The sequence below is a fragment of the Chiloscyllium plagiosum genome, unplaced genomic scaffold (assembly GCF_037043375.1).
Source record: "Chiloscyllium plagiosum isolate Xiang-an unplaced genomic scaffold, Cpla_swu_hap1 HiC_scaffold_30, whole genome shotgun sequence".
Classification (NCBI taxonomy): Eukaryota; Metazoa; Chordata; class Chondrichthyes; order Orectolobiformes; family Hemiscylliidae; genus Chiloscyllium; species Chiloscyllium plagiosum.
The window spans coordinates 30,250,767-30,270,732 of NW_028270168.1; the positions used below are offsets into that span (position 1 = coordinate 30,250,767).

Consider the following 19,966-nt stretch of genomic DNA (forward strand, 5'->3'; position numbering starts at 1 on the left):
AAGAAAATTACTCAGGAAATTTGACATTCGATAGACTTCATTATAAGTCATTCTGACTAAATGGAAATGTATATGAATGTAAAATTAATGTGAATATTTGCATTAATGTTTTATGGTTTCATTTGAGAAATATATTCACAAATAATTACTAACATCACTTTGAAATCAGTTTTTTTATTACACACATTTATATACCATTTACAGGTTGGGCAATGGAAGCCTCCTCTTATTCCAAAAGTCATATGAAACTTTGAAAATTATTCTTATCTGTTTATAATTAAATACCTTATAAGATTTGTATACACATTGATTCAATACTTCAATTTAATATGTTTAGTTATCACTTCTTCCTGTTTGCTTTTACTTCCACATATATTTGGTTTCTGCACACAAATGTACATAAGTCAGTTTCTTATGCACACTTCTGCACGACTTAATGGAACTGCATGATTTAAGAAGTGTACCAGTATCAGGCACAATCACTAATGATTGAATAAGCCAAATCCTCTTTACTCTTCATCATTTCCCCAACCCAAATAAGCCTCAGTCTAAAATAATATATGTTTAATTAGTGTTCTGTTCTAGAATTCTTCAAGCTTTGAATTTCATAAGGACTATAATGGGGTAGAGAAAGGGAGGTTGTGGCACACTGATATGTCCCTACCTTTGAACCAGGAGGCCTGGATTCAAATCCCACTTGCTCCAAAAGTGTATAACATCACTGAAATAGGTAATTTAGAAAATATCTAGACTAGGTAGAGGTGAAATGTCCTCATTGGTAGCAAGATCAAAAACCAGGAAATACCAATTTAAGGGAATTGTGTTATGAAGTTGGTGTGTAGTGCTCCTTTAAGAGAGAGTGAATGCTGTTCTGAACTGAGTGATTACAAGTACCTGTGTATATGACTAGATGGCAGTCTCAGAGTGTACTGGAAAATTGAAAATATGTAACATTTGGCTGTGAAATGGATACCTGAGTTGCTTGACAACAATTTGTATTTAACCAATCAGTTTAAATTATGCCCCAGGATACTAAAACCTAATCGATTTTGAATTCATGATTTTGCCAACATTGAACCAATGTGCCAATCCGATGTTGGGGATATAAAAATGCAGACATTTTTAAAAAAGCAGAGAGAGTAACTGCCATTGAGAGTGATCCAAGAAATCAGGAAATACTCTCCATCAAAGGAACCTTTTCATAGAAACATATTTGCAGTAAAAAGAAAGAAGATGATCCAGGGAGATTTTCAGCCAGAAGAAGGAAGATCAAAGATGACAGCAGATGTGCTGTTTTTAAATTAAGTTGATGTAATTTTAGTAAGTAGCTTATTGGAACAGCATATTGTCGTAGAGTTGGACGCAGATAATAAGCAGTGAAGAGAAAAGGGAACTTAAGAGTTGTGAATAGTTGTTGTTTAACATTCACATTTATAGTTAAAAAATAAATTGATATTATTTTCTTTAAATAGTGGAATTTGGGAATTTGCTGTTGTAGAGTCATAGAGATGTACAGCACAGAAACAGACCCTTCGGGCCAACTTGTCCAGGCCGACCAATATCTCAACCTAATCGAGTCCCATTTGCCAGCACTTGGCATATCCCTCTAAACCCTTCCCTTCCTATTCATATACCCATCCAGATGCCTTTTAAATGTTGTAATTGTACCAGCCTTCACCAGTTCCTCTGGCAGCTCATTCCCTACACACACCACCCTCTACGTGAAAAAGTTGCCCTTAAGATCTCTTTTATTTTTCCCCTTTCACCCTAAACCTATGCCCTCTAGTTCTGGACTTCCCCCACCCCAGGGAAAAGACTTTGTCTATTTATCCTCTCCATGCCCCTCATGATTTTATAAACCTCTATAAGGTCACCCCTCAGCCTTCGACATTTCAGGGTGAAAACCCCAACCTATTCAGCCTCTTCCCCTGTCACTCATATTTTAACAGATTACAGGATGAGGTGAGCTTTTTGGGTGTTTGGTTTAATTAACAGAAGGGTTCACTGCCATGTTGTAACAATTGCTAAAAGCAATAGGAATTCAAATATTTTTACAAAGGCTATGTTTAGGATCTATAATACATTGCCTAAGAGGAAGGTGAAAGCAGATAAATTTCAAAAGAGACTTAAATTGCATTGTTACAATGTAAAAGGCAGCCATTCAGCATACCCTATATGCACCAGCTCTTTGAATGTGTGATTCCCTTAATGCTATCCCCTGCAGCCTTTTCTCCATAAGCATGCACGTTCTTCCTTTTCAAATAAAAGAGTAAATTCCCTTTTGAATGTTTTAATTGAACCTGCCTTCATCAGTGTCAGGTAATACATTCCAGATCTTAACAATTTGGCATCTTTAAATGGCTCCCCCTCCCCTGCCCCTTCCTCCCAATCATTTTTGTCAATTACTTTAAATGTGTGCCGTCTTATTTCAGTTACTTCGCAAATTGCAACAGTTTCTCCCAATCTACTCTGATCAGGCCCTTCATGATTTTGGAATACCTTTATCCATTTCCTCTCAGCCTTCTTTTCAAAGGATTTATACAGACCTGACGTTTTCCAATCTATCTTCATAAGTTCCACATCCCTGAAATCATTCATGATTTTTTTTAACGCTCTCAAGTGCTCTGACATCCTTCCTAAAATGTGACAATCAGAATACTCCAACTCAATAAACATTAATTCAGGAGAATCAAAAAGCAAGGCTATGGAGAAATGGTGAACTATCTAAATTGCTTTTGCAGACAGTTAGCTCAGATTCAGTGGATGAAACAGTCTTTTATTCCATAACCATTTTTTAATATTCTAAGGGTGGCTCAGTGTCAGGTACGCAGGTTTGACTCCAGCCTCTGGTGACTGTGTGGAGTTTGCATATTTTCCCCCATGTCTACATGTTTCCTCTGGATGCTTATGTTTCCTCATAGTCCAAAGGTGTCAAGGTTTGGTGGATGAGCTAAGTTGCTCATAGTATCTAGGGATGTGCAGGTGGGGTGGATTAGCTGTGGGAAAGGCAGGGTTACAGGGATGGGATGCTCTTTGGTGGGTAGGTATGGGCTTGATGGGCTGAATTTAAAAATGTGTTGCTGGAAAAGCGCAGCAGATCAGGCAACATCAAGGGAGAATGAGAATTGATGTTTCAGGCATAAGCCCTTCTTCAGGAATGGAAGAGCTTATGCCCGAAACTTCGATTCTCCTTCTCCTTTGATGCTGCCTGACCTGCTGCGCTTCTCCAGCAACACATTTTTAAGCTCTGATCCCCAGCATCTGCAGTCCTCACTTTCTCCTCCTTGATGGGCTGCTTCCACTATGTAGGGATTCTATGATTCTAAATTGCAGTGGTTAATTAGAAGAACTGAGGAAACTTCCAGTAATACCATTTAATATACATAGTATGCTACACTTTTGAAATAAATGTACTGTATTGAGATGTAATGGTACGTGAAGGGCGAATCAGAAACAGTAATGATTAAGAGATTGGTTAATTGTAGGATTGGGAACAAATGCTCTACCCAGTTCCACATTTCAGCTAAGTTTCTTATTTTCTTTATAAAAGTTAAAATACTGCGAATATTGGAAATTTGCAGCGAAATCAGAAAATGTTCAGTGAGTTGGGCAGCGTGTGCGGTGAAAAAAAGCATATCGTTAAGGCCAATGATCTTTCATCAGCACTGGGTCACTCACTTTTTATTTGAAGAATATTCTAGGACCTGTCAATTCCCAAGCCATGACTCTGTTGTCGTTAGTCTATCAGTCGCGACACGCCTTGAAAATTTGTGATCATTCTCCATGATAAATGTAGTAAGGATCCCACAATGTGCAGATATTACATTTTCTGTTCAATTCTACTTTTTTCTCAATAACTTTAAATCTTACACCTTCTGCAATTTTGCACTATTCCACATCCCCGGTTTTCTTTTCACGCGATATTTTCTGTTTATTTCAGGTAAGCTTTGCGCTGCTTTCCAATGTTATTAAACCGGCTGCCCGTCTCCCATCCAAAACTTCCATAGCTCCGGTCACACTGACGCAAGAAAATATTCTCGGGCAAAGGCAAGATGTTGAAGATTTATTTTTCCCCCGTGCTGAAAAAGCACCAAACAACTCTGTGGAGAGAGAGAAGTACACATTTCTAGACCTGTACGATTGTTCTTCGGAGTTACACGAAGCAAATCACCAGTTTATTATATCCGCGCAGAATTCATTCCTGGTCTCATGCGCGGGCACAGTACCGCGCGGTTTAAAGCTCCCTGAGCCGCGCACCATGTTCCGGTCTCTCGCTTCTGGGCCGCATGCGCAGTGCTTATGTTGTCTGAAGCGTTGGTTTGTCGGGGACTCGACACGAAACGGGGGTCGGCAGCTGCGGGAATGGAGCCGGTGGCCCCAGGTAAAAGGATGGCGCTCGTGCCCTGGGGGGTGGTGTGAGGCAAGGAAAATGTAATTGTCAGTCATTCAGTAAAGGCTTGATGGCGGGGTTAGGTGAGAATGGAAAGGAAGGGTTGGTTCGGGGCCCAGTCTCCTGCTCGCAGCCAGAGCGTTTGGAGGAAAAGAAATATTTCTAACTTAAGACACGATGGGTTGTTTCTCGGGTGAATGTCTAATCGGATACCTTGGAATCGAGGCCTGCCCCGATTCCCCAGCGACGGGGTGAGGCAGACACGAAGTTCAAGCCTGTTTGTAAACAGGTGAAACGGGCTGAGAGTTCCTGGGTGACGGTGAGGAAGCCAGGCCCAGAGCAAAGCCACGGGCCTGGAAGCGAAGAAAGTGGTCGTGGCGTCTTTATAGTGAGCCTTTCTTTCTATCCCTCTACTGTGGCCTGGTGCAGGGCATGCTAGAGCGATCTAGTTGTTTCGGTCGGAGAGCTGTGTATTGGGGTAAACGAGACGTGCTCATTACGGAGGAAAGGCAGCTTTAAATTCGCCCGTGGGGCGCGATAACTCGGTGTAGTGGGGAGGAAGGTGGACACATGACTTTTAAAAGCTATAAAATTAGGTTGTATAGGTTCTCTTTTACAATAAAGGACTCCGTGCGAAGGAACGTAATATCCGTTTCCAGGAAGCTTAACAGTAGACGACCAGTCAACCCCCTCGAATTTAATAAGGTCAATTCATTCGCATTTATTTTTGCTGAAGGATTGTTCAGTCTCATACACTTGGTGGATTTAAAGCATGCTCGACGAAAGTATATATGCAGAATCTACTGTTTTCAAAGATAGAGGATGAAATTACAATTGAAATCTGTTTAACGCCTATTTGTTTCCTATTTTTTGATTTGGGTCAATGCTTGGTCTTCGGTTACAGAACCAACTTGCACATTCTCCGTGTCTGCGTGAGTTTGCTCCGGTTTCCTCCCACAGTCCAAAGATGTGCAGCTTGGGTGAATTGGCCATGCTAAATTGTCCGTAGTGTTAGGTGAAGGGGTAAATGTAAGAGTATGGGTCTGGGTGGTATACGCTTCGGCGGGTCGGTGTGGACTTGTTGGGCCGAAGGGCCTGTTTCCACACTAAGTAATCTAATCTAACGCAAGGATCCTATAAAGTAGCATTCAAAGAATACGTTCCTATGTAGTTTACTTTTTTCAAGGCAATGTGTCTCTTCTCGGTTCAACAAGAAATGGGGGAATAAAGGGGAAAAAAGTAGTTGTCTTTGTGCAGAGTACTGGAATTTTGATTTACTTTTAACCTGAATATCAGTTTTCCACTATCAGTTTTTCTCACATCAATGCTGGATGAACTACAGTTGTCTCTAAGTAAAAATTGGAAGACAAAAGCCATTGTCTTTGACCTGCACTACAAACCTTTGTTTGCCTCTCATTAATTTTTGGATCAATCTCTGGTTACTGCCAACAACCTTGATGACCTGTTTAATCTCATTGAATTTGGAGCTTATCCTCTCCATTGTAAAGATCTCACAACGTCAATTTCTGTATTATTATCTATCTGTCCCAACTCCGCTTACCTGCTGCTCAAACTATTGGCCATGCTTTGGTTACCTTCAGCCTAGGAGAAAGTGAGGACTGCAGATACTGGAGATCAGAGCTGAAAATGTGTTGCTGGAAAAGTGCAGCAGGTCAGGCAGCATCCAAGGAACAGGAGAATCGACGTTTCGGGCATAAGCCCTTCTTCAGGAATGAGGAAAATGTGTCCAGCAGGCTAAGATAAAAGGTAGGGAGGAGGGACTTTGGGGAGGGGTGTAGGAAATGCGATAGGTGGAAGGAGATCAAGGTGAGGGTGATAGGCCAGAGTGGGGTGGGGGGAGAGGTCAGGAAGAAGATTGCAGGTTAGGAAGGCGGTGCTGAGTTCGAGGGATTTGACTGAGACAAGGTGGGGGGAGGGGAAATGAGGAAACTGGAGAAATCTGAGTTCATTCCTTGTGGTTGGAGGGTTCCTCGGCGGAAGATGAGGCACTCTTCCTCCAACCGTCATGTTGCTGTGGTCTGGTGGTGGAGGAGTCCAAGGACCTGCATGTCCTTGGTTGAGTGGGAGGGGGAGTTGAAGTGTTGAGCCACGGGGTGGTTGGGTTGGTTGTCCGGGTGTCCCAGAGGTGTTCTCTGAAATGTTCCGCAAGTAGGCGGCCTGTCTCCCCAATATAGAGGAGGCCACATCGGGTGCAGTGGATGCAACAGATGATGTGTGTGGAGGTGCTGGTGAATTTGCGGAGGATATGGAAGTATCCCTTGGGGCCTTGGAGGGAAGTAAGGGGGGAGGTGTGGGCGCAAGTTTTGCATTTCTTGCGGTTGCAGGGGAAGGTGCTGGGAGTGGACTTTGCATTGGTGGGGGGTGTGGACCTGACGAGGATGTCACGGAGGGAGTGGTCTTTTCAGAACGCTGATAGGGGAGGGGAGGGAAATATATCCCTGGTGGTGCGGTCCAGTTGGAGGTGGCGGAAATGATGGCGGATGATACGCTGTACGTGGAGGTTGGTGGGGTGGTAGGTGAGGACCAGTGGGGTTCTGTCCTGGTGGCGGTTGGAGGGGCGGGACTCGAGGGCGGAGGAGCGGGAAATGGAAGGGATGCGGTGGAGAGCATCGTCGACCACGTCTGGGGGAAATTGCAGTCCTTGAAGAAGGAGGCCATCTGGGTTGTACGGTATGTTCCCGCCGCATCTGCTCCCAGGAGGACCAGTTCCAAAACCATACAACCCAGATGGCCTCCTTCCTCAAGGACCGCAATTTCCCCCCAGACATGGTGGACGAAGCTCTCCACCGCATCTCTTCCACTTCCCGCTCCTCTGCCCTTGAGCCCTGCCCCTCCAACCGCCACCAGGACAGAACCCCACTGGTCCTCACCTACCACCCCACCAACCTCCATGTACAGCGTATCATTCGCTGTCATTTCTGCCACCTCCAAACGGACCCCACCACCAGGGATATATTTCCCTCCTCTCCCCTCCCCTATCAGCATTCCGAAAAGACTACTCCCTTGTCAGGTCCACACCACCCACCAACCCAACCTCCACTCTCAGCACCTTCCCCTGCAACCGCAAGAAATGCAACCTGCACCCCCCCCCCCCCCCCCCCCTTTTTACTTCTCTCCAAGGCCCTAAGGGATACTTCCCTATCCGCCACAAATTCACCTGCACCTCCACACACATCATCTGTTGCATCCGCTGCACCCGATGTGGCCTCCTCTATATTGGGGAGACAGGCCGCCTACTTGCGGAACGTTTCAGAGAACACCTCTGGGACACCCAGACCAACCAACCCAACCACCCTGTGGCTCAACACTTCAACTCTCCCTCCCACTCCACCAAGGACATGCAGGTCCTTGGACCCCTCCATCGCCAGACAATAGCAACACGACGGTTGGAGGAAGAGTGTCTCATCTTCCGCCTAGGAACCCTCCAACCACAAGGGATGAACTCAGATTTCTCCAGTTTCCTCATTTTCCCCTCCCCCCACCTTGTCTCAGTCAAATCCCTCAAACTCAGCACCGCCTTCCTAACCTGCAATCTTCTTCCTGACCACTCCGGCCTATCACCCTCACCTTGACCTCCTTCCACCTATCGCATTTCCTACGCCCCTCCCCCAAGTCCCTCCTCCCTACCTTTTTATCTTTACCTTCAGCCTAGACTATTCTAATACATTCTTTGTTATATCTCTCATCTTTTTTGTCCTTAATAAAGTTGAATATGTCCAATGTTTTTACCTATGAAAAATTATGACTGCAGATGCTGGAAACCAGAGTCTAGATTAGGGTGCTGGAAAAGCACAGCAGTTCAGGCAGCTCCTCGGATGCTACCTGAACTGCTGTGCTTTTCCAGCACCACTCTAATCTATACCCCAAATTCTTCATATCCGCTCGCACACTCACACCCCCTCACAGACTTAAGACACTGTACACTCACTACATACACAATCAGGAGATGCCGGTGTTGGACTGGGGTGTACAAAGTTAAAAATCACACCACCAGGTTATAGTCCAACAGGTTTAATTGGACTATAACCTATGTTGTGATTGTTAACTCTCTCTCTCTCTCTCTCTCTCTCTCTCTCTCTCTCTCTCTCTCTCTCTCTCTCTCTCTCTCTCAAAACCCCAATACAGACAGACCCACATGCGCACATATTTTGTGGGGTGAATTTGTACTTGCAGAGTTACATTGTACTTTGCTCAAAAACTGCATGAATGCATGTAAAACTCTGATTCTAATCTAAAAAAGTGAGATAACAATCTAAACGTCATGGTATAGACAGAACACAGGGGGCTAACACCTTCAACATATTGTCTAGCTAACACCAATTGTTACAGCTAACTTGAGAATGCAACTTTTTTTTGATAAAGTTTTGTGATTTACACGTGAAAGAAGTGAAACTATCATGGTATTTGAACAGATGAAAGACTCAACAGACAATCAAGGTATTTTTCAATGTATAATTTCAGTTACATCACACTGTAAATTTTTGCTATAAATTCTGTGCCTTACAATTGTCCTCCACAATCACCTGATGAAGGAGCAGTGCCCCGAAAGCTAGTGCGCTTCCAATTAAACCTGTTGGACTATAACCTGGTGGTGTGTTTTTTTTTAACTGATTTAAATTGGTTTCCAGTCCAAAGTGCCCCAGTTTTTAAAAAAAAACTTTACTGTTCAAAAAAGGCATCCGGGTGAGTAGGATGGGGTTAGAGGAATATGGGCCAAATGCTGGCAAATAGGGCTAGATTTATTTAGTGTACCTGTATGTCGGATGAAGGCTCTGTTTCCATGTTACGCGTCACTGATTCTGTGTCCATGTCCTCAGTGGTCCCCCATTTTTAATCTGTACCCATTTTGAAATCATCTGACACCTCTTCCAAAGGGATGTTAATTAAACCAGAGATCCAAATGCTTGCTGTTTTAGATGCAAAAGATTCTGATGAAATATCTGAAGCACTGTAGTCAACATCTCTTGCAAATGTCTAATTACTGTTATGAAGGATTTATTTAGTTTTCACTTGGGTGTAACTGAAATTATATTCAGATGAAATGAGGGAAGAGAATTTTTTTTAACCTCCAGACAATTCAATTGCTTAATAGCTTACGAAGTATTTCTGAGTGTAGTAACTATTCTAGTATAGGAATGTTAAATTACTTACGATATAATTAAGGGATAGTCCATTTTTGTGCTTTTGGTAAAAATTATCAATCTCAAAGTTTGTGCAAAAGTAAAATTACAATTAACAGTTTGCTGTAAATAAGCTCCCATTGCTTATCATTAAGAAGCAAGTCAAAAAGAATGTTTTCAATTAAAAAAAACAAGGTTATAAAGGAGTCATCTATGGTTCGGTGACTAGTTCACACTTCTCCAAATCAGAAGGTTATGAGATTATGTGCACCAGGGACTCAAACACACAGTCAAAAGACTCCATGTAATACATTATAATGGTTCAAGAAGGCAAATCATTACCACCTTCTTAACAGCAACCAGGAATGGGCAACAAATGCCAGCTTGGCCAGGGATGCCCATGCTCCACGAGTGACTGCAAAAAGAAAGGACGGGTGCAGATAAGAAATTAAACCAAAGCCCATGAGTAAACAATCTGATGTCAATATCTTACAGAAGAATAATTAGTGTCCCTAGTATCCTGGCCAATGTTTACCCCTCAGCTCTCCACTAACACTGCTGAAACAGATTTACTAGCAATTATTGTGTTGATGTTTGTGGGATCTTTCTGTATGTAAATTGGTAGCTGCATTTCCTGTGTTACCATAATTGTTTATCTAAAGTGCGTTGGTTTTAAACTTATTTGGAACCTCATAACATTTTGAAAGATGCTATGTATAAATGCAAGTCTTTGTTTGCTAAGAAGGTTTGGCTACTAGAGTTAATGTTGCTTGAAATTGTCATGCCAAATCTGACAGGAATAAGCATGGACAACCAAGGATATTGTGACATGGAGTTTCTACATGATTAATTATTTAATCTGGTTACAATCAAATGAAGTAATGCATAAGATCAACTTGTAAACATAAATATGTTGGCACTGAAATCAATTTGCTCTCGTGACTGTAATCTTTTGTACTAGTTCAGTAAAACCTTTACTCAAGACGCACTTGCCTACAAAACTGTCCATGCCACCAGGTGGTGGTGGTGCATTTATTGGGAGTGCGATTGATATGTTACTGAGAGAAGCAGACATCTGTGCTGCCCAGATCCTGGTCAGATTTAACTCCTCTATCAGATCTGCCATGCCACCCCAAAATTTAGTTTCTAAGATCGAAAGCATCAGATGGGTCTGTTGATGTGCTGTTTCAGAAATCTCAGTTAATTGAACCAGTGATTACAATCTGTGATTAACTGTCAATTGAGGCTCCAAACCGACAATCCTGCTGTAGTTTTAAAAAGTTTCTCGACCCAAGCACCTTGACCCTGTTCGAGTTATGAATCAAATATGTTGCGTGCACAGCTTGATTACACTGATTCATGGTAGATCTTTTTTGAGTTTCTGATAATGAATTGGCATGGAACTGGGACGTAATTTTAACTTGGCAAATAGGGTGTTATGTGCAGCGATTTGCTGTTTGTCACTCTAGCAGAAACCTCCAATTAGTAAGAAGCACACTCAGTGTGAGGTTGCCCCACAGTGAGATGAAGACTGTGAGTTACTGACTTTTCTATTGGAATTGCGATGCAGAGGGGGACAGAGATGCTTTAGCTAAGGTTTACTGCAAGAAGTAAACTCTCCAGAGTGAGTGTTAAGTGAGAGCAGATAAAAGGAGTGGTTTGACAGATAGTGAACCTGGTGGAGTACCATAGTGTGCAGCAAAATGAAGGGAAAGAAGCTGTTGGTGAGTGGGATTTATGAATATTTCTAGTCATGCAATTAAGATTAAGGTCTTTAGTTTTTGTGTAGGTCTCTGCTGTTTTTCTTTTTCAAAACGAAAAAACTGCTTACGTATTAGATTGATACTGACTTTCTTTTATTTTACAAGTTAAGTGTAGCGAGCTAGGAATCACAAGTAATTTATTTGAGTCAAGTCAATGTGATAGTGATGACAGGATGGGTAATGTGCTAATGTTTGTGTGTGGAAGCTGCTGGACACGTGTGATCCAGAATGAATACGTCTCTAGTAAATGATTTGGAGGTGCTGGGGTGTACAAAGTTTTTAAAAATCACACAACACCAGGTTATAGTCCAGCAAGTTTATTTGGAAGCACTAGCTTTCGGAGCGCTGCTCCTTCATCAGGTAGTTATCTCTGAAAGACCGCACTCTGAAAGCTAGTGCTTCCAAATAAACGTGTTGGACTATAACCTGGTGTTATGTGATTTTTAATTCTGTGTAGTAAATGTCTGCATTTTGAGGAGCTGGGGTCTGAGCTGCACATGCTGCACCAGGGAAAATTGCCTTGACACTTTGCTCTGGAGAGTAGTCACACTTCTCAAACTTAGTCATTCAAAATTGATCTATGATCAGGGACAGAAAGATGTGACTGTAGGTGGCAGAAATGAGGACCTGGGGGTTAAAGTAGAGGTGTCTCAACCCCAGCCATTGACCAACAGTTGCAAGGTTTTTGAAAGCCTTGTGAATAAGAGTGGGAGCTGTGGGAATGGTGAACAAACTAACCATCACCTTGGTCCAGCGTGTCATTCAGGTTGGGGCAGGAAATAAGAATGGAGTTGTGGGAGGGGATGGTAATGTTAGGGTATAGATAATGGTCTCTGCAGCTGAGTGGTAGTTTCATGGGCTATGTTGCCTGCTTGGTGCAAGGATTAAGGACATCTTAGTAATGGAGGAGAACTTGGGGAGGGAGGGGAGAGATGCAGTAGCCATTGTCCATGTTGGCGCCAATGGTATTAGTAGGAGTTGAAAAGAGATTTGATTTGAACAGTTAGGCACAAAATGGTTCTTTACATAAATGCACATAGTACTTGGAATAAAATAAATGAATTAACAATACAAATATAGGTTAACAGATATGATCTTGTAGCCATTATTGCAACATGGTTACAAGAAGATCAAGGCTGGGAACTAAATATTCAGAGATATGACGTTTTGAAAGTACTGACAGGAAGGAAAGGGTGGTGAGATAGCATTGTTGACATGAGATGGAATAAGTCTGATAGAAATGACTGAATGTGGATTGAAGGATGTAAGGTCTATATGTGTACAGAAATAAAACGTGAGTGAGGACATTAGGAGTAGTCATGATCTGCCTTAACATCTACACAGTCGACATGAAAAAACATGAGATAGAGGATATACCATTGCTGATTTTATTCATCTTGTAGAGTGAGAGTCACATTGGTAGGGGAAGCCATGAGCAAGAATTCAGTGTGTACTTGGAACAGTTTCTTACTATTATATTGCAGATCCAAGCAGGGATCAGTCTTTTAGATCTGATGTTGTGTAATGAAGTAGGTTTCGTAAATGATGCCAGAGTATGCCCCTCAGTGGCCATAAACATTTGGCATTCAATTTAATGTGTAGGAACGTGAGTCAGAGACAATTGTGCTAAGCTCAAATAAGGGTAACCACAGTAGAATGAGGACAGAGCTGGCAGGAGTGGTAAAGGAGTTTTTGCAGCAAAGAAGGTTTAGGAAGAATGGCAGCATTCCAGGAAGCTCAGGACCAGAGTCATCTTGGGGTGCTTGTCCACAGATTTCTGATGATGGCAGGATAGTTAATAGGGCAATGCGGACTGTTCCCTTTCAGTCGTCATGTTGGTTATAAGAGTAGGGTGGTTATGTTGGAGCTGGTCAAAGCTTTGGTTATGCCACAGCTGGAGTAGTGTGTGCAATTCTGGTTTCCACTGCAGGAGGAATGTGATTGCACTTTTAATGGGTGCAGAGGAGATTTAACAGGATGATGCCTAGGATGGAATAGTCTAGCAATGAAGGGGTATCTTGGGTTGTTTGCTTTAGAGCAGAGACTTCTGAGAGGGAACCTGCTTGAGGTATGCAAGATTGTGAGGGAATGGACAGAGTGGACAGAAAGCAGTCCTTTCCATTAGTTGAAGGGTCAGTAACAAGGGGGTGTACCTTTTAATAATGTGAAAGGCAGGTTTAATGGGGATTTGAGCAACATCTTTTCATCCAGAGAGTAGTGGGAATTTAGAATGCACTGCCTGGAAGGGTAATTGAGGCAAGAAGCAGCAAACCTTTAAAAAAATTACTTGGATGAGCACTGAAATGTCATAACGTTCAAGGCTATGGACCAAGTGCTGGAAAGTAGGACCAATGACATTCAGTGGTTTTGTTTTTTTTGGTGCAGATTTGATGGGCTGAAGGGCCTGTTTTGTACTCTTTCTGTATTTAATAAAATACTTCATGGTTCACAGCAAAGATCTATTCCAGTGAGAAAGAAAGGAAGGAGATAAGCCAATCATAGTTAGCCAGGAAAGTTAGGGATAGAATTGAATTGATGAAAAGGACATATACGTGGCAAAGATTAGTGGGAAGCAGAGGATTGGGAAACTTATAAAAACCAACAAAAGGTGACCAAAAAGCAAGAAAATAAACAGTATAAATTTGCAATATCCAGGTGGACAGCAAGAATGTCTTTCAGACTCATTTGTAGACCTGACAGTTGAACATACAGTAAACAGTGCTTCAAACCAACAATTGCAGAAAAACAACATGCAGACCAAATACTTAACCGCAGAAGCAATCATCCCAACACCCACAAATGGAGCTGCATAAAGACATTATTTCGATGAGTTACCTCCCACTACAGCACCCAAGAACTACAAAAAACAGAAGAAAAATATCTGTACAATGTTTTCAAGAAAAATAGGTACCCAATCAACACAGTCCGCCAGTTCCTCAAACCCAAACAAGCAGACACAACGTAACCAAAATCTCTATAGCCACATTACCTTGCATCAAAGATATATCAGAAATGACTTTCAGACTACTCGGACTCCCTTGGCATCATGGTAGCCCACAAACCTACCAACACACTTAAACAGCAACTAATGAACTTAAAGGATCCATTAGATGCCATCAGCAAAATTAATGTCATTTACATGATACCATGCAAGAACTGTTTTAAAAAAATACTATATCAGACAAACTAGCAGGAAACTTGCCACTAGGATACATGAACACCAGCTGGCCACCAAATAACACAATCCACTAACACTAGTTTCTATACATACAAAGAAGGATACTACTTTGAGGCAACACATTTCCTCCTAGGGCAGGTGAAACAAAGATACACACAAGAATTCTTACAGGCATGACATTCTAACCAGAACTCCATCGATTAAAAACATTGATTTAAGTCCTATCTACCTTTCCTTGGGGGATAAAACCGGACATGACATCAACAACCTTAAGAAACCAAGACCTATAAATAGAAAGGTGGAACATACCACCAGCACTTCACCAGAGACTCTCTGCTGATGTTACCTGGTATGGCTTGAAAACAAACCTTCAAGCTCAGCAAGCTAACTTGCATACTTTTCATCAACCTGAGCTACAAATCTTCTCAAAAATTGCTAACTTCTTTCGATATTTTGGTTTCCCTCTTACTTATAAGCAGAGGCCCCTGAGCGAATGAGGCTAGGTATAATGGAGAACCAGGAAATAGCAGTGAAGTTGAATAAATACTTGGCATCAGTCTTTATTTTAGACACTAATAGCATATCAAAGTTAGTAAATACTTAAGGGGCAAAAAGAACTAAATAGAGTAAGTTCGCTGCAGTCTTAACCCAGCCCTATGGACTGCTATTAGAGATGACTGGTGGTAGTTGCTATGCCTCAGATGAGGTGAGAGGTTGAGAAATATAGAAGTCCTTAATAGTATCCCCAACCATGTGGGAATTGAACCTACATGTGGTTGTCACTTTGCACTGTTAACTATCCATTGATAGGTAGAAGGTGGGGGGTTGCTTTCCACAGTGGAGTGCCACCAGAATTGGTGCTGGGTCCACTGCTTTGTCATTTTATCTAAATGATTTGAATGTGAACATAGGTATAGTTAGTAGGTGTTCAAAGTTTGTGAGAAGGTTTGTAGCTCGGGTGCTCGTTGTTGTGGTTCTGTTCGCCGAGCTGGGAATTTGTGTTGCAGACATATCATCCCCTGTCTAGGTGACATCCTCAGTGCTTGGGACCCTCCTGTGAAGCGCTTCAGTGATCTTTCCTCTGGCATTTGTAGTAGTCTGCAACACAAATTCCCAGCTCGGCAAACAGAGCCACAACAATAGTTAGTAGGTTTTCGGATGGCACCAAAATTGGAGGGTAGTGGACGGTGAAGAAAGTTACTTCCGATTACAATGGGATCTTGATCAGCTGGGCCAGTGGGCTGAGGAGTGGCAGATGGAGTTTAAGTTAGATAAATGAGGTGCTGCATTTTGGAAAAGCAAATCTGAGCAGGACTCATATGATGAAGTCCTGGGGAGTGTTGCTGAAGAAAGATCTTGGAGTGGTCATGTTGGGACTATACAGGACATTTGGTTAAGCTACTTTTGGAATATTGTGTGCAGTTCTGGCCTCCTTCCTGTTGGAAGGATGTTATGAAACTTGAAAGGGTTCAGAAAACATTTACAAGGATGTTGCCAGGGTTGGAGGGTTTGAACTACAGGGAGAGGCTGAATAGGATGGGACTGTTTTCCCTGGAATGTCGAAGGCTGAGGGATGACCTTATAAAGTTTATAAGATCATGAGGGGCGTGGCTAGCATAAATAGCCACAATCCTTTCCCTGGGGTGGGAGAGTCCAGAGCTAGAGGGCATAAGTTTAGGGTAAGAGGGGAAAAATCTTCTTCAGTTGCTGAGAAGGGAAATATTTAAAAGGGATCCAAGAGGTAACCTTTTCACGCAGAGGATAGTGTGTGTATAGAATGAGCTGCTTGAGGAAGTGGTGGAAGTTAGTACAATTGCAACATTTAAAAGAAATCTGGATGGGTATACGAATAGGAAGGGGAGGGATATGGGCCAAGTGCTGGCAAATGGGACTAAATCAGATTAGGCTATCTGGTCGGCATGGATGAGTTGGACTGAAGGTTCTGTTTCCGTGCTGTACATCTATGACTCTGACACTGAGCTAACCGACTCATGCAGACAATAAATAACACTCTCTCTAGAGGAAAATGTGTTAGGGAAGCTAATGATAAAGCCATCAGACCTGATTGGGTGCATCCCCTGATATTAAAGGTTCTAAAGAGATAGTAGAAGGCACTGATAGGATTCAAGGCAGCAGGACACTAATAAGATTACTTGGGTTCTGAAAAGGCCTCAGACAATTGGAAAGCTGCCAATTGAGCACATTTATTTAAAAAAGGAAGAAGACAAAAAACAGGTAATTATAAGCCAATTAGACATTGGCTTAATGTCTAATTGGAGGAAATACTGGACCCTATTATGAGCCATGTAATAGCCTTAAGAAACACAATTTCATCAAGCAGAGTTAGCATGGCTTCATGAAGGGGGAATCGTGCCTGCCAAATTTACTAGAGTTCTTTTGAGGAGATAACAAGTAGGATAGATAAAGGGGATGCAGTGGATGTAATATATTTGGATTTTCAGAAGGTCATAGTCATAGAGTTATACAACTCTATGATCCAACTCATCCATGCTGACCAAGTATCCTGAACTGATCTAGTTCCATTTACCAGCATTTTGCTTATATTCCTTCTAACTCTTCCTATTCATGTACCAATTCAGATACCTTTTTTAATTGTACCAGCCTTCACCACTTCAACAGATTATTTTCATACATGTACTACCTTGTGTGGTAAAAATTGTTCATTGGGGCCTTTTTTAAATCTTTCCCCTGTCACCTTAAACCTTGCCTTCATGTTTTGAACTCCTCTACCCTGGGGATTTTTTTAAAAAATGGTTATTCACCCTATCCACCCCCCTCATGATTTTATAAACTTCTACATAGTTACCCCTCAGCCTTCGACATTCAAGGGGATAAAGCTCCAAACTATTCTGCTTCTCCATATAGCTCAAACCCTCCAATCACAGAAATGTTCTTAAGTCTTTTCTGCACCTTCTCAAGTTTAACAACATCTTTTCTGAAGCAGGAAGACCAACACTGAATGCAGTATTCTAAAAGTAGCCACACCAATGTCTTCTACAGCTGCAACATAACGTCACAACTCCTATACTCAATGCACTGACCGACTGAAGGCAAGCGTGCCAAGCACTGCCTTCACCACAAAACCAAAAGAAATGCAGATGCTGTGAATCAGAAACAAAAACAGAAGTTACTGTAAAAGCTCAGCAGATCTGTCAGCACCTGTGAAGAGAAATCAAAGTTAATGTTTCGGATCTGGGGACCAAAACAGGTGAGGGTAAGGAATAAATGATAGGTATGGATAGAGCCCAAAGAATGAGAAGCAAAGCTTGACAGACAAAGAAGTTAATAACAATTTGACTGGGAGAGTAAATAGCTGTTAATGGAGATGTTTAGTAGCTTACTTTTAGTAGTATGTGAAGGAAGTCTGTGATAACAAGGCCTGGTGTGTGTAATAGTGGGCTCGGACTTGGGGGCGTTCAGGCCCTAAACTTATTGAACTTGATATTGAAGCTGGAGGGATGCAGAGTCCCCAAATGGAAAATGAGGTGTTGTTCTTCCAGCTTGTGCTGAGTTTTGCTGGAGCACTGCAGCAAGCCTGAAACAGATATTGGCCAGGGAACGGGGTGGTGTGTCAAAGAGACAGGCAACTGGAAGATTGGCCTTTCTTGTGGGCAGAATGTAGATGTTCTGCGAAGTGGTCACCCACTGTATACTTCGCTTCCGCATTGTAGAGGAGACCACATTGAGCAGTGAATGCAGTAAAGTGTTGTTTCACCTGGAAAGTTTGTGCCCTTGAATACTGAGGAGGGAACTGTTACACTGACGTTTGCAGGGGAATGTGCTGTGGGGAGGGTCTGTGTTGGTAGTTAAGGAAGAGTGACCAGGTGTACCAGAGGAAATGGTCCCTGTGGAAGGTGGACAAAGTGAAGCAGAGTGTCTGGTGGCGGCACCTTGCTAGAGGTGGCGGAAATGATGGCTGATGATCTGCTGGTGGGATGGTAGGTAAGGACAAGGGGAACCATACTGTTGTTGTGGAAGGGAAGACAAGGTGTGAAAGTGGAGGTGCAGGAGATGGGTTGGATCCAGTTGAGGGCCCTGTCAACAGTGGTGCTGGGGAGTCCTCGGGTGAGGAAGAAAGTGGACGTTGGCCAAGTGGAGGAGTGTGGTGGTGGGTGGGGACAGTTCTGGCCTCTGCTCTAGGAAGAAGCGGAGAGCCCTGAGACCATCCTGATAGGGGATGGATCCTGTAAAGGGATTGCACATCCATGGTAAAGAAGATGTGGTTGGAGCCTGTAAACTGGAAATTCCAAGATATTAGTTCTGTGGGCCAGGCGCAGGCTGAAACAGTGGGTCTGCCCGGGCCAGTCCTGTTTATGGATTTTCGGAAAGAGATAAAAGTGGGATGGAGCTGGGGGAATTATCAGCTTGGAGGTGGTAGGGGTTAGGGTAGACATTGCCAGATGAAATCAAGTCAGTGATTGTAGTTGGTACAATGGTGTGATGTGCCAAAGTGAGATCATTATCCAGGGGAATATAGGCGGAGGTATCTAGGAGCTGGTGCTCCAACCTCTTCAATGTAGAGGTCAGAAGACCTGACTACTACAGTAGCACCTGTATCGTCAGGGTTGGATCTTAGCACAGGGACTGCAGTCAGTTTGCAGGGGGATTGGTGGCCTCAATCTCTTGATCCAATCCAAGCTAACAGATCTCAATGAACAGAATGCAGTTAAGAGGCTAGAGGGAGACTTGGAGCTGGGCAAAGTGGCCTATGGGACAGGGAGAGGACTCTTAGCCAAAAATGACACCAGTCTGTCTACCTGTGACTCCACTTTCAAGGAATTATACATCTGAACCCCCTAGGTTTGTTTATTCGGCAATACTCACCAGGGTCCTATCATTAAGTGTACAAGGCCTTCCCTGGTTTGCCTTCTCAAAATACAATACCTCACATTCATCTAAATGAAACTCCATTTGCCATTCCTTAGCCCATCTGATGAAGGTCTTGTTGTACTCCTGAGGTAATCTGCCTGAGGTCCACTATGTCACCAACTTTGATATCATCTGCAAACTTACTAACCATACCTCCCTATGTTCCCATATAAACTTATTTATATAAATGACTAAAAGCAGTGGACCAAGTACCAATCCTTGAGGCATACCATTGTTTGATGAGGCTACTTAAGAAAATATGCATGGTGTTGAAGGTAGTATGGATAGTAGTTTGGCTAATTAATGGAAGATGGGTGGGATAAAGTGGGGCATTTTCAAGGATGGAAATCTAACTGTTGGTATGCCGCAGGGATGGTGCTGAGGCAACACCTATTTATAATATGAGTAGATGTCTAATGTAAGTATACTATAGCCAAGTTTGAGATTATCTAAGTCTACATGGGAAGCCAAATCCGGAGGATGACAGTCTGCAAATCGCAACTGATTGGTTAAATGAATGGGCAAAAACTTGGCAGATGGAATACAATGTGGGGAAAATGAGGTAGAAACGTGCACTTTGGCAGAAAAAATAGAGTAGCTGAAT

The 19,966-nt window shown here is 42.7% G+C and overlaps 1 protein-coding gene across 2 annotated transcripts in view; it reads left to right on the plus strand.

Annotated features, from left to right (window-relative positions):
* Positions 1-4,224: 4,224 nt before the first annotated feature.
* The window catches only part of ago4 (argonaute RISC component 4), a 111,262-nt gene continuing 95,520 nt past the window's right edge, over positions 4,225-19,966 (plus strand). For both annotated transcript variants that reach the window (XM_043717721.2, XM_043717722.2), the window contains exon 1: positions 4,225-4,381. In XM_043717721.2, the coding sequence (XP_043573656.2) occupies positions 4,300-4,381 (82 nt within the window). In that variant the 5' untranslated portion in view covers positions 4,225-4,299. The remainder of the gene's footprint in view (positions 4,382-19,966) is intronic.